We start from the raw sequence: 15,364 nt of genomic DNA on the forward strand, positions 1-15,364 counted from the left end.
ATATATAGAATATATATGATATATACATAATATGATATACACGGATATAGATATAGATATATATATATACATATATATATATAGATATATATACATATAGATATATATACTTATATATGATACATACATAATATATACATACATATATATAATATACATATATATAGAGATTCTATATATGATATAGATATATATATACACTATATACACACACATGAACGTACGTGTATATTTATATATTATATTTAATATAATTTAATTTTTTAGTTTTTTAGTTTATGATAGATAATATAATACATATATGACTATTAGATATATTATACCTAATAGTTATTATACTAGATATATAATATATACATGTCTTTATATACCAGATATATATATATACAGATATATAATATCATATATTTACATATATATTACATAATCTATATATATTATACATATATATTATATTATCCTATATTATATATATATATACATATAATATTATATACATATACATATATCTATATATATATATATCATATATATATGACTACTATATGAGATATATATATATATATATACATATATATATATATATAACACTATATATATAATACATATAGATATATATATATACATCATATATATATGACATATACCATATATACATATACATATAGATATATATATGATATATATACATATATATATATATATATATATATACTATATATATATCATACATATATACATATATATATATAGATATATATATATATCATATATATATATATATATATATATATATATAGATATATATATATATATATATGCTTTTCGGTTTCTAACGTAGAAAGGGAAACACGCCACCTCCCCAGGTTTTCTCCTACGAGCGTCTACTCTGCACCCTCCTTCCTGGCCGTCTACCGCCAAAGGCCAATTATAACTTCGTAGGCTTCCAGGGCCTCCAGAACTTTCAATCGCCCTCTTGTCTCGGTCGGCCTTCCAGGTAGTTTTCTCTTCGCCGGTATGGTGTTATCCCGTTAACAACCCTTGTTGTATGTTAAGTTTCCAATATCATCCAATTGAGAACGTTATAAACCTTTGACTTGAGAAGGGGACTTCAACGCTTTCTTGTTTTCATGTGGTATTTGGCCTACTATGAAAGGAGCCTTACAAAGGTGTTTGTCATTTGTTTTCCTGGAACTTGATACACAGGTTCCGTAGCTGCTGGTGGCGAAGAATGGCGTTGCGGGGATGTTCTCTGGAGAGACCTTTTGCAATGAAAAAGACAAGGCTGAGTGGAATACCTGTGTGCGTCATACCATTAGAGACAACTTAAAAAACTCACAGTAGACTCCTAGGGACTTCTAGTAGTCTCCAAAAGACTTGAGCAGTCTCCAAAAGACTTCCAGCCGCTTTCAAAAGACTTCCAGCAGCCTCCGAGAGACTTCCAGCAGCTTTCAAAAGACTTCCAGCAGCCTTTAAAAGACTTCCAGCAGTCTCTAAAAGACTTCTAGCTGCCTTCAAAAGACTTCTAGCAGCCTCCGAGAGACTTCGAGCAGCCTTCAAAAGACTTCTACCAAACCCTAAGACAGTTCCATCAGCCTTCGAGAGACTTCCAGTATCCTCCAAAATACTTCCAGCAGCCTTCAAAAGACTTCCAGCAGTCTCCAAAAGAATTCCAACAGCCTTCAAGAAACTTCAACCAAACCCCCAAGAGAGTTCCATCAGTCTCCGAGAGACTTCAGCAGGCTTCAAAAGACTTCCACTAAACCCTAAGACAGTTCCATCACCCTCCGAGAGGCTTCCAGCATTCTTCAAAAGACTTCCAGCAGCCTTCAAAAGACTTTCAGCAGTCTACAAAAGAATTGCAGCAGCCTTTAAGAGACTTCCACCAAACCCCAAGAGAGTTCCATCAGTCTCCGAGAGACTTCCAGCAGCTGTCAAAAGACTTCCAGCAGCCTCTCAAAGACTTTCAGCAATCTCTACAAGACTTCCAGCAGTCTCCAAAACACTTCCAGCCGCCTTCAAAAAACTTCCAGCAGCCTCCGAGAGACTTCCAGTAGTCTCCAAAAGACTTCCAGCAGCCTTCAAAAGATTTCCACCCAACCCCAAGAGATTTCCACCAGCCCCCGAGAGACTTCCAGAAGCATTCAATAGACTTCCAGTAGCCTTCAAGAGATTTCCATCGACCTTTAAAAGACTTCCAGCGGCATTGAACCCCAATGTTTACCGTTCCCACCCTCTTGATTTCTCAGAGCCTTGATAAAACAATTCATATGGACTCCCGTCCCGTCGGCCTCAGCTCAGCAAAAGCGAAATCAGAATCCGCACAACTTTTCATCACTAAAAGAAAAGCACTTGGTCGGTATGGTTTTGGCGAGCCACCTCAGTCGTTGCGAGTTCGATTCTCGAACATTTCAGTGAGGAGTGAGAGATGTGTAGTTCTGGTGATAGAAGTTCACTCTCGACATGGTTCGGAAGTCACGTAGAGCCGTTGGTCCCATTGCTGAATAGCCACTGGTTCCATTCAACGTCAAAACACCATACAAACAAACAAACTAGAGGAAGAACCGGATGGTCCTCTCGTTATTCATGCTCGAGTGATTAGAACTCGGCAGAAGAAGTTTTCGAAAACTCTGTCATCATCATTCTCTTCATCTTTCCGATACTCGTCGATGTATTGTATGTGATTCACTGTAATTTCATTGCAATAATTTCGTTGTGGTAATTTCGTTGCAGCAATTTCATCGCATAGCAAATACATATTAGAGAATTTCAGTGCAAAGTAATTACATTGCAATGCATTACATCTCACGGTAATTTCATCACATAACTATATGTACCATATGATTAAAAAGGGGGAATAAAATAATTTTTTATCAAAAAAGTGTTCATTCGAATACTAATACATATTAATACATAGTAATAAAAAACATTGTTTAAAAACACAAAGATAAACTAAAATCACAAACACATTTATCTTTATTAAAAAAGACCAAAAAATTACCTATTGCCATCAATATTCAAAAAGACAAATTATGGGCAATACTCCTAAGATAGTCGAGCATTTCTCGATTTTCATAATCGTTAACGATGCGTTGGATTCTAATGGCACTATCCTTATATATTTTTTTACGGCGAGGAATGTCTGTACCAGCGACATACTATTCCATTATAACTTCATTTCTTGATTGCTCTTTTTTCAAAATATCTAGAAACTTCCAAATAGTAGGATGTGATGCGCCAACCAATTCGCTGAATGAACGATGCCAACCTTCACAACAATTGTTTGTTTTAGAGGCACCTTGCCTGGCAGCGTCGAAGCAATTACATAAGATATGATCAAATCGAGGAGGTCGACGTCCTGAGCGACGGTTCGGGCGTCCAATCCAGTTATCCTCCACGTAATCTAAAACAGGCTGTGCATTTTCAGGATAATTATTATTATCAATTAGGAATTCAAATGTGCCAACTACATCTACGATAGGCAGGAATGCAATTGAAGTAATCATGCGCATTTTTAATGCAATATCTGCAGCGCTCTCATACAACTGTTGTAGGCCATTCCTTTGAATAGACAGAAATATACATTGTGAAAAATTAAATAGACAACCTTTTTTAATTGAATTGGGAAAAACTGATCTAAAACCATTCATTGCCGCGCATTTAAAATCGGTCTTTATTTGGCTAGGTGATAATGTTGGCTCTAAGGTTTTTAGTTCTAGTAAAAGCTTCTCGTAACTCTCTTCCGTTTGTTTAGCCATTAAAACATAAACAAGAGGCAAAACATCGGCATTCATTATGCCATGAATAGTGTACAGCTGTCTGAATAAAGGGGGTGTTGTTTGGAAAGTACCATCTGCATACCATTTATCTGCACTGGCTAATACCTGTAAATGTTTTTGAGTTGAAAATATAATAATTCGGTCTAGTCCATCATTGCTGTCAAAAAGAAGAAAGGGTTGATTTGCGTGTTACCGTGTAGTCTGGAGGCATATTTAACTGGAATAAAGATGCAGGTTTCGCATGGACTTCTGCTGCTACACTTCTAGCATTTCGAATATTCTTTTTTAAATGCTGAGGGGTTGGTAGCTGACCAGCAACAGCCTTTGATACTCCTATGTATGCCTGGGTTGCGATGCAATGAGTAGTTTCCTGCGTCAAAATGGCTTTTTCTTTTGCGGCATTTATAACTTTAGTAGCTTTAACACGAGCATCATTGCCTGCATGATTGTGTTCTCCAACTCGTTTTGTAATAGATTCTTGATATGTATGAACTCTAGCCCAGAACTTAGTTGTATAAACCTGATCACAGTTGTATAAACCTGATCACATTTCCAAATGGTATTTTCACCAGTTGTTCTCTCTCTCTCACAAATAGACTACCATTATCATTGAGCTTTTTCTTATTTCTTGAGCTTAAGACGTATTGAAGAGCCATTTTGAGGGCTAAAACTAAAACTGAATAAAACTCTAAGTAACAATTTCTTATATAGGAAAAGTAGTAGACGTGTCTTGAGCAAAAGGCAGGTTGTTTAGAAATAATAAACTATCGGCCTATTGAACTATTGCTCTGAAATTACCTTGTGATGGACAAAAAACAGGTTGTTTAGAACTATTGAACTATTGCTCTGAAATTACCTTGCGATGGGCAAAAAACAGGTTGTTTAGAACTATGGAACTATTGCTCTGAAATTACAGTGAGATGCAATGCATTGCAATGTAATTACTTTGCACTGAAATTCTCTGATGTGTATTTGCTATGCGATGAAATTGCTGCAACGAAATTACTGCGAGGAAATTACCGGACACCCTTGTATGTACCTTTCGGGGAGCACAAAAAAAAAAAAGGGAAGGAAGAGTAGCGCCAAAAAGTTTTTGTAAAGATTCTGAAGTTTCCATCTCCTTATCGATATTTCCACCTGGCCAATGGAATTCTGGCTTTCCAATCTTAATGAGCTCGGTTGTTGATGGAGCTGGAGTGTAGTATATAAGTTCTCCTGCGCTGCTGTGAATGCATATGTCGTATTTTTTTATGACAATTTTGTTTTTGTATACCTCTGACACAAGTGCGTAATTAGGAATATGTATGTATGCATACACAAATACATACCTACACATTACACAAACACGTAGCACCCACCTCGGTGGCCGCGAGTTCGATTCTCGGGCATTCACATTGAGGTGCGAGAGATGTGCATTTCTGGTGACAGCAGTTCACTCTCGACGTGGTTCGGAAGTCACGTAGAGCCGTTGGTTCCGTTGCTGAATAACCACTGGTTCCATGCAACGTAAAAGCACCATACAAACACACATCATAATAATATATATATGCGTGTGTTTTTTCCATTGTGCCCATGCTGACCTAGACCGTGAAATATTATGTATCTGGTGTGAGGCGAACGTGCAGAATCCCTTCCATTGTGTAGGAGGGCGTCCTTAGAAATAAAACGAAATTAATTTCAGCCGCCAAGTCCGACTGACCTACCATCAAAATCCTCTTATGGCATTTTCCAGGAAACTGTATAAATCTAATCGAGTGCAATCCAGTATTTAGTTTTAGATCGTGGCTTTACCAGTGCAAATCCGGAGTAAAGAGGATTTGCGTCACATAATAAAGAGGAATATTTAGGAAATTACGTTTAATTCGAATGTGGCCATGTAATCTCTCCTGTTTAGGCGAAGTGATACAATTATCAGGTGATGTAGTTCCTCGTTGGACGGTTGGTTTGAGTGCTCGCCTACCGATTCGGTAGTCCCAGTTCGATTCCCCTTATCAAGTGATGCTTAAGCGCTATGAACTTGCATGGCATCACTTCTCAATTGCATCGAGTATACCCCGCAAGAACTTCTGTTCATATTTGTTATGAACTTGGGGGCGTCATATTTTTTTTGGGGGGGCCACTTGTCCCCCCTCAGCACACCGATCCCCATCCCCCCAAGAGACTTGGTTTGCCTCCCCAGCGTTTGAAATAATAATTATAACAACAGTAAAATTCACTCCAAGGTGGGTAAGGTCTTCCCCCGTGATTTATATTGAGGACGGAAGGTTAGGTTGGACTACCGCTGCAAAAAAATAAATAAATAAATAAATAAACAAATGAATAAATAAAAATATAAAAATAAAAAACCGGGATAAACAAAATCCAATAAAAACACCAACGGTAAAAAGATTTACGCAACTTTCCCTCAGCAAAACTGGTCAAGTCAAGACCAAACCAGTTCACGAAGGTCAGATCTGATAGCGAAACAAAACTGCAGCAAAGAATCCAAAGCATTTACACATACACGATTTTCCTCGCACTTCCCAACTCAAAGAAAACGGGGGCGAAAAACGACACCTGGATTCAGACCCTTTCCAAAGTTTAGTGATTTCGCTCTCGGTCCATGACCCACTTTTCCACCCCCATCCCCCTCAGAAGTTTAATTAAGATCTGTCTGTAAGATTTTGGGATACCTGACTCGGTGGCAAATAGATCAACATAAAACAAATAAGGCCAGGTAAAGGTAGGACTAGGTCTTAGCTCTGAGCCTTTCTCTTCTGCAGGTTGTAGATCATATTGGTTTTACGAAACACTCTTAAAACGGCAACGACATTTTTCGAGATATTTAAACATAAGTGCAAAGTGCATCAAAATTTTCAAGAAAGTGCCGTTTAGTTTATTACGTCAGATTCTTGAACATAGAACATTATAGATGTTTCAAGAAAGCTTTTGTTCAGCTTTCCAGGCGACTGGAAACGATATATCCTCTCTATGTAACCAGGAAGAGACGGGCTAAGTCAGCTTCGTTTGGCCAGGAGAATTTCAGGAAATATTTGCAGAGCGCATCCATCTGCAGCAACAGAAATGAACTTAATTTAAGTCGAGTTATCAGCCAAACACTCGAGAGGAGAAATTCTCCTTTTCCTCTTTTGTTTTTCTTTTCTCGTTTTGCTTCTTAACTCTTTCGACTTGAATAATCGGCTAATTCTGCGCCGACTTGGAAAGGCAGAAGGAATTCGCACACGTATATCGAACTGAGACGCCCAAGATTACACTCAAAAGAAGAGAAAGTTGATGTACGAACTTTTATTTATAAATTTTTGAATTTAAAAGTGATTTAAACAGGATCTCTTCAGCATTTTTTAATTAAGTAATCGTCATCGGTAGTAAGCAGTTGCGTGTTAACAATTAGAGATTTACTTTACCCGCAGTTCTAGTCGTTTAAACTACCGTTTCGTCGTTTAAATGACTTGAACCATTCAAGAACATCAAGTGAAATAAACAGTGTTCTCCGAGGTTTATTTTTAACCATTCGGCATTTGTCTCCCAACCACCAGCGACTCGCTACTCTCCTTGACACGGCTTGTGTTTAATATCGGGAATAATTTCGGGTGAAGTCTGATGTCTGTTTTATTTGATGTTCTTGAATGGTTCAGCAGTCGTTTAAACGACGAAACAGTCGTTTAAACGACTAAAACTGCGGGTAAGGTAAATCTCTAATTGTTAGCACGCAACTGCTTACTACAGATAATGACTACTTAAAACAATTAAACAATGCTGAAGAGATCCTTTTTAAATAAGAAAACAAATTTTATATAATAAACGGATAAAAATGTATCTTATTTTCTAAACTCCCCCCAGTGACATTCTATTTTATATAGACCTGAATATGTTAGAATGTAGAAACTAAATATGCAAAAAGCAATCACGCATGAAATACAGTAAAATATACATACTGATATCCGTTTCATCTTTTTTAGATTTGACGAGTCCTCATGATGCTTTTTTTTGCAGCTTATCTTACTAAAGGGTTCCTTAATCAGTACACTACCATTCGTTAATTGCGTATTTTTTCAATTAAGATTCTGTAGGGAAAGCACCTAATTATTTAATTCGGATTCTGCAGGAAGAGCCCTTTTTTAAATTGCCTATTTTTTAAATTAAGATTCTGCAGGGAGAGCAACTTTCTTTTTTCAATTTTTGATTCTGCTGGCAGGTATATATATATATATATCTATATATAGATATAACATATATATATATATATAATATATACATATATATATATATATATATATATATATATATAATATATATATATATATATTATTCCCGATATTAAACTCAGGACGTCTCAAGTAGAGTAGCAAGTCGCTCGCTGGTTGGGAAACAAATGCCGAATGTTAAAAATAAACCTCGGAGAACACTGTTTATTTTACTTGATGTTCTTGAATGGTTTAACAGTCGTGACTAGAACTGCGGGTAAAGTACATCTCTAATTGTTAACGTGGAACTGCTTACTACCGATAACGACTACTTAAAAACAATTAAACAATGCTGAAGAGATCCTTTTTAAATCATTTTTAAATTCAAAAATTTATAAATAAAAGTTCGTACATCAACTCTCTCTTCTTTGAGTGTAATCTTGGGCGTCTCAGTTCAATATACGTGTGCGAATTCCTTCTGTCTTTTCAAGTCGGCGCAGAATTAGCCGATTATTCAAGTCCAAAGAGTTAAGAAGCAAAACGAGAAAAGAAAAACAAAAGAGGAAAAGGAGAATTTCTCCTCTAGAGTGTTTGGCTGATAACTCGACTTTAATTAAGTTCATTTCTGTTGCTGCAGATGGATGCGCTCTGTAAATATTTCCAGAAATTCTCCTGGCCAAACAAAGCTGATTTCAGCCCGTCTCTTCTTGGTTACATAGAGAGATATATCGTTTCCAATTGCCTGGAAAATTGAACAGGAGCTTTCTTGAAACATCTATAATGTTCTATGTTCAAGAATCTGACGTAATAAACCAAACGACAGCTTTCTTGAAAATTTGATGCTCTTTGCACTTATGTTTAAATATCTCGAAAAATGTCGTTGCCGTTTTAAGTGTTTCGTAAAACCAATATGATCTACAACCTGCAGAAGGGAAAGGCTCGAAGCTAAGACCCATTCCTACCTTTACCTGCCCTCATTTGTTTTATGTTGTTCTATTTGCCACCGAGTCAGGTATCCCAAAATCTTACGGACACATCTTAATTAAACTTCCGAGGGGGATGGGGGTGGAAAAGTGGGTCATGGACCGAGAACGAAATCACTAAACTTTGGAAAGGGTCTGAATCCAGGCGTCGCGTCGTTTTTTCCCCGTTTTCTTTGAGTTGGGAAGTGCGAGGAAAATCGTGTACGTGTAAATGCTTTGGATTCTTTGCTGCAGTTTTGTTTCGTTATCAGATCTGACCTTCGTGAACTGGTTTGGTCTTGACTTGACCAGTTTTGCTGAGTGAAAGTTGCGTAAATCTTTTTACCTTTGGTGTTTTTATTGGATTTTGTTTAGCCCGGTTTTTATTTTTATATATTTATTTATTTGTTTATTTATTTATTTCTCTTTTTTGCAGCGGTAGTCCAACCTAACCTTTCGACCTCAATATAAATTACGGGGGATGACCTAACCCACCTTGGAGTGAATTTTACTGTAGTTACAATTATTATTTCAAACGCTGGGGAGGCAAACAAGTCTCTTGGGGGGATGGGGATCGGTGTGCTGAGGGGGGACAAGTGGCCCCCCCCAAAAAAAATATGACGCCCCCAAGTTCATAACAAATATGAACAGAAGTTCTTGCGGGGTATACTCGATGCAAGTGAGAAGTGATGCCATGCGTGTTCATAACGCTTAAACATCACTTGATAAAGGGAATCGAACTGGGACTACCGAATCGGTAGGCGAGCACTCAAGCCACCCGTCCAACGAGGAACTACATCACCTGATAATTGTATCACTTCGCCTAAACAGGAGAGATTAAATGTCCACATTCGAATTAAACGTAATTTCCTAAATATTCATTCCTCTTTATTATGTGACGCAAATCCTCTTTACTCCGGATTTGCACTGGTAAAGCCACGATCTAAAACTAAATACTGGATTGAACTCGATTAGATTTATACGGTTTCCTGGAAAATGCCATAATAGGATTTTGATGGTAGGTCAGTCGGACTTTGCGGCTGAAATTCATTTCGTCTTATTTCTAAGGACGCCCTCCTACACAATGGAAGGGATTCTGCACGTTCGCCTCACACCAGATACATAATAATTTACGGTCTAGGTTAACATGGGCACTATGGGAAAAACACACGCATATATATATTATTATTGTGTGTGTTTGTATGGTGCTTTTACGTTGAATGGAACCAGTGGTTATTCAGCAACGGAACCAACGGCTCTACGTGACTTCCGAACCACGTCGAGAGTGAACTGCTGTCACCAGAAATACACATCTCTCGCACCTCAATGTGAATACCCAAGAATCGAACTCGCGGCCACCGAGGTGGGTGCTACGTGTTTGTGTAATGTGTAGGTATGTATTTGTGTATGCATACATACATATACTTAATTACGCACTTGTGTCAGAGGTATACAAAAACAAAATTGTAAAATTGTCATTAAAAAAAAATACGACATATGCATTCACAGCAGCGCAGGAGAACTTATATACTACCCTCCAGCTCCATCAACGACCGAGCTCATTAAGATTGGAAAGCCAGAATTCCATTGGCCAGGTGGAAATATCGATAAGGAGATGGAAACCCTTCAGAATCTTTACAAAAACTTTTTGGCGCTACTCTTCCTTGTATTTTTTTTTTTTTTTTTTTTTTTGCTCCCCGAAAGGTACATACAAGACATCGACGAGTATCGGAAAGATGAGGAGAATGATGATGACAGACTTTTCGAAAACTTCTGCCGAGTTCTAATCACTCGAGCATGAATAACGAGAGGACCATCCGCTTCTTCCTCTAGTTTGTTTGTATGGTGTTTTGACGTTGAATGGAACCAGTGGCTATTCAGCAATGGGACCATCGGCTCTACGTGACTTCCGAACCATGTCGAGAGTGAACTTCTGTCACCAGAGCTACACATCTCTCACTCCTCAATGAAATGTTCGAGAATCGAACTCGCAGCGACTGAGGTGGCACGCCAACACCATACCGACAGCGCCACCGAGGTGCTTTTCTCCTAGTGATGAAAAGTTGTGCGGATTCCGATTTCGCTTTTGCTGAGCTGAGGCCGACGAGACAAGAATCCATAGGAGTTGTTTTATCAAGGCTCTGAGAAATCAAGAGGTTGGAAACGGTAAAAATTGGTGCTCAATCCCGCTGGAAGTCTTTTAAAGGTCGATGGAAATCTCTTGAAGGCTGCTATAAGTCTCTCAGAGGCTGATGGAACTTTCTTGGGATTTGGCGGAAGTCTTTTGAAGGCTGCTGGAAGTCTTTTGAAGGCGGCAGGAAGTCTTTTGAAGGTTGCTGGAAATCTTTTGAAGGCGGCTGGAAGTCTTTTGGAGACTGCTGGAAGTCTTTTGAAGGTTGTTTGAAGTGTTTTGAAGGTGGCTGGAAGTCTTTTGGAGACTGCTGGAAGTCTTTTGAAGGTTGCTGGAAGTCTTTTGAAGGCGGCTGGAAGTCTTTTGGAGACTGCTGGAGTCTTTTGGAGACTGCTGGAAGTCTTTTGGAGGTTGCTGGAAGTCTTTTGGAGACTGCTGGAAGTCTTTTGAAGGTTGCCGAAATTCTCTCGGAGGCTGCTAGAAGTCTTTTGAAGGTGGCTGGAAGTCTTTTAGAGACTGCTGGAGGTCTTTTGAAGGTTGCTGGAAGTCTTTTGAATGCGGCTGGAAGTCTTTTGAAGGTTGCTGGAAGTCTCTCGGAGGCTGCTGGAAGTCTTTTGAAGGTGGCTGGAAGTCTTTTGGAGACTGCTGGAGGTCTTTTGAAGGTTGCTGGAAGTCTTTTGAAGGAAGCTGGAATTCTTTTGGAGACTGCTGGAAGTCTTTTGAAGGTTGCTGGAAGTCTCTCTGAGGCTGATGGAAGTCTTTTGAAGGCAGCTGGAAGTCTTTTGGAGACTGCTGGAAGTCTTTTGAAGGTTGCTGGAAATCTTTTGAAGGCGGCTGGAAGTCTTTTGGAGACTGCTGGAAGTCTTTTGAAGGTTGTTTGAAGTCTCTCAGAGGCTGCTGGAAGTCTTTTGAAGGCGGCTGGAAGTCTTTTGGAGACTGCTGGAAGTCTTTTGAAGGTTGCTGGAAGTCTCTCGGAGGCTGATGGAAGTCTTTTGAAGGCAGCTGGAAGTCTTTTGAAGGTTGCTGGAAGTCTTTTGAAGGCGGCTGGAAGTCTTTTGAAGGCGGCTGGAAGTCTTTTGGAGACTGCTGGAAGTCTTTTGAAGGTTGTTTGAAGTCTCTCGGAGGCTGCTGGAAGTCTTTTGAAGGCGGCTGGAAGTCTTTTGGAGACTGCTGGAAGTCTTTTGAAGGTTGCTGGGAGTCTCTCGGAGGCTGCTGGAAGTCTTTTGAAGGTGGCTGGAAGTCTTTTGGAGACTGCTGGAGGTCTTTTGAAGGTTGCTGGAATTCTCTTGGAGGCTGCTGGAAGTCTTTTGAATGCGGCTGGAAGTCTTTTGAATGCGGCTGGAAGGCTTTTGGAGACTGCTGGAAGGCTTTTGAAGGTTGCTGGAAGTCTCTCGGAGGCTGCTGGAAGTCTTTTGGAGACTGCTGGAGGTCTTTTGAAGGTTGCTGGAAGTCTTTTGAAGGCTGCTGGAAGTCTTTTGGAGGTTGCTGGAAGTCTTTTGGAGACTACTGGAAGTCTTTTGAAGGTTGTTGGAAGTCTCTCGGAGGCTGCTGGAAGTCTTTTGGAGACTGCTGGAAGTCTTTTGGAGACTGCTGGAAGTCTTTTGAAGGTTGCTGAAGGTCTCTCCAGAGAACATCCCCGCAACGCCATTCTTCGTCACCAGCAGCTCCGGAACCCGTGTAGCAAGTTCCAGGAAAACAAATGACAAACACCTTTGTAGGGCTCCGTTCACAGGGAGGCCAAATACCACATGAAAACAAGAAAGCGTTGAAGTCCCCTTCTCAAGTCAAAGGTTTATAACTTTCTCAATAGGATGATATTGGAAACTTAACATACAACAAGGGTTGTTAACGGGATAACACCATACCGGCGAAGAGAAAACTACCTGGAAGGCCGACCGAGACAAGAGGGCGATTGAAAGTTCTGGAGGCCCTGGAAGCCTACGAAGTTATAATTGGCCTTTGGCGGTAGACGGCCAGAGGCGAAGTTGCAGAGGAGGACGCTCGTAGGAGAAACACATGGGGAGGTGGAGTGTGTCCTGTCATGCATTAGAACCGAAAAAGCATATATATATATATATATAATATTATATAGATAGATAAATATACTTACTATATAAATTAGGGTTCATCCTTTATTGTGCCTAACTCTGCCAGTACTGGAAGGACATCAAGACAAAAAATATAAATTCTCAATATATATAAATACTATATTACTATATAATATATATTATATAGTATATATATATACCTTTATATTTATTTATATTTATATATTTATATATATATATATATATAATGTATATATGTATTTGTAGAAGTAAACACATTCGTAAAACACTGCAAAAGAATGCATAATACATACCTATACATATGGGTGTCTAGAATCACCATCAAGACAAAGGAAATTCATACGATCACAGCTAGAGCCTGACAACTATAACCTCGCGCTTCCATTTTTATCCAAATACTCTTAAAAAAACGAAAGAGTTTTGAGGCCAATTAAGCGAAAAATATCATTTTCACATCCCGCAACATTTGTCCAATCTGATTTGCATGCGGAAATGTAATTAATTTTGCTGGCTGAGAGAGAGAGAGAGAGAATGAAAGTCACCGCTTTGTTGACTTGCAGTCATTCTAAGATTACCTCCACTTCGTCAGGACAAAGTTACGCTTCCATCCGTGCCTTAGTTCACGAAAATATCTGGAAAACCGATGAATAGTCATCTTGGATGAGATTGTTTAATTAAAACAGCCACTGGAAGGTATCTGTCAATAGGCTGCCTCTCGTGCTGGATGTCTGTGACGATATGAAGCTTCGTTCGTCGCCATGGGAACTAAGAAGTTATTTCGTCCATTAGATTGTATGAGGATTTTTGCCGTCAAAGTTCGTTTATCGATTCTGGCGTGGGCCGTTGCTAGGCAAGATTGCGGTAAATATGCAATTGCGATAAATTCGCGCTATACTCCGCAGTTTCTTCTCTGATACATCTTATTCTGGAAAGAGCTCGCGCTGAAACCAAGTCCCGCTGTGTTCCCTACCTATCCTGCTCCCATCCAGGGTGGGCAAACAGGTTTGCAGAACCAGGGTGGATGTCTCCCATACCAACTCGTCCCCCATCTAGGCAGACAAACAGCTTTGCAGGGGGAAGGTAGATATCTCCCATGCCACCTTGTTCCCTTACCTAACCCGACCCAACCCAGGGCGGACAAACAGGTTTTCAGGAGGAGAGTAGAAGCCTCGCCTACCCTCCTGTCCCTCGACCTACCACGCTTCCACCTGGGCCGGACAAACAGGTTTGCAGGATGAGAGTAGATGCCTCTCTGCAGGATGACAGTAGATGCCTCTCCAACCTTTCTGTTCCCCGACCTACCTGTGGCAGACAAACAGGTTTGCAGGTGGAAGATGGATGTCTCCCAAGCCATCTCGTTCCCCTACCTACCCCGTCCCCACCCGGGGAGGACAAACAGGTTTGCATTCTGTGTGTCTGCACTCATCCAGCTTTTGTCATGATTTCTGTCGAATATTTTCGTCTAATTCCTATTCCCCCCTACCCCCCACTAATGTTCCTTCTGACATTAGCCAATAAAGGAAATGAATGTTTTTTTATTATTATTATTATTCCATGCGGATATTAAATGTTAGCAATGAAGTCCCTTTCTAAATCTTAATAAATATCATTCTGGACATTTCTGACTAGCATGGCGTAATAAATAGCATTACGCTTTCTATTCGGTCACAGCTGCTTACAACGTGACCAAAAAAAAATGATTTCATCAACATTATATATGACACCACTTGCGACGGAGGCTGAGATACGAAGACACAGAACAAAGCAGAATCATTTCTGATATTTCATTTCCGACCGACATGTCCACTTGTACACAAACACACTAAAAACAAACATCAAAGTCGCCCCCCACCTCCCCCGTTATATCATTCATTAAGCTTTGCGGTATAATCTTGCATATCCATGCAGGAGAGAGAGAGAGAGAGAGCGTTTCAAAATAGCAACAGCTCCCTAAATGGCGCCACTTGCATAGACGCAGTCTCTGAGGGCTTTGTTCAAGTAAGCTGGTTGCAGTTCCCATTAAGTCAAGGTCCAAGTTCACTGATCTCGGATTAGAGCCTATTTACGCCAGCACGGGCTCTTACAGGCTCTTACGGGAAAGCTGTGAGAGCCGGGTCCTCCGAGATAACTAGTTTGAAGTCCAAACTAGCCACTCACCGGGATTCAGAATTTGCCGTTTTCTAGAATATCAAATTTCCCACTTTTTTTCTTCTGCTTTTACGGCAACATCAATGACCTT

At 39.6% G+C, this 15,364-nt stretch overlaps 1 protein-coding gene across 1 annotated transcript in view; it reads right to left on the reverse strand.

Moving 5' to 3' along the window:
* Positions 1–11,533: 11,533 nt before the first annotated feature.
* The window catches only part of LOC135204008 (RNA-binding protein 12B-like), a 17,783-nt gene continuing 13,952 nt past the window's right edge, over positions 11,534–15,364 (reverse strand). The window contains exon 2 of the mRNA XM_064233932.1: positions 11,534–12,541. Coding sequence (XP_064090002.1) covers positions 11,534–12,541 — 1,008 coding nt within the window. The remainder of the gene's footprint in view (positions 12,542–15,364) is intronic.

This window comes from Macrobrachium nipponense, chromosome 44, assembly GCF_015104395.2.
Source record: "Macrobrachium nipponense isolate FS-2020 chromosome 44, ASM1510439v2, whole genome shotgun sequence".
Classification (NCBI taxonomy): domain Eukaryota; kingdom Metazoa; phylum Arthropoda; class Malacostraca; order Decapoda; family Palaemonidae; genus Macrobrachium; species Macrobrachium nipponense.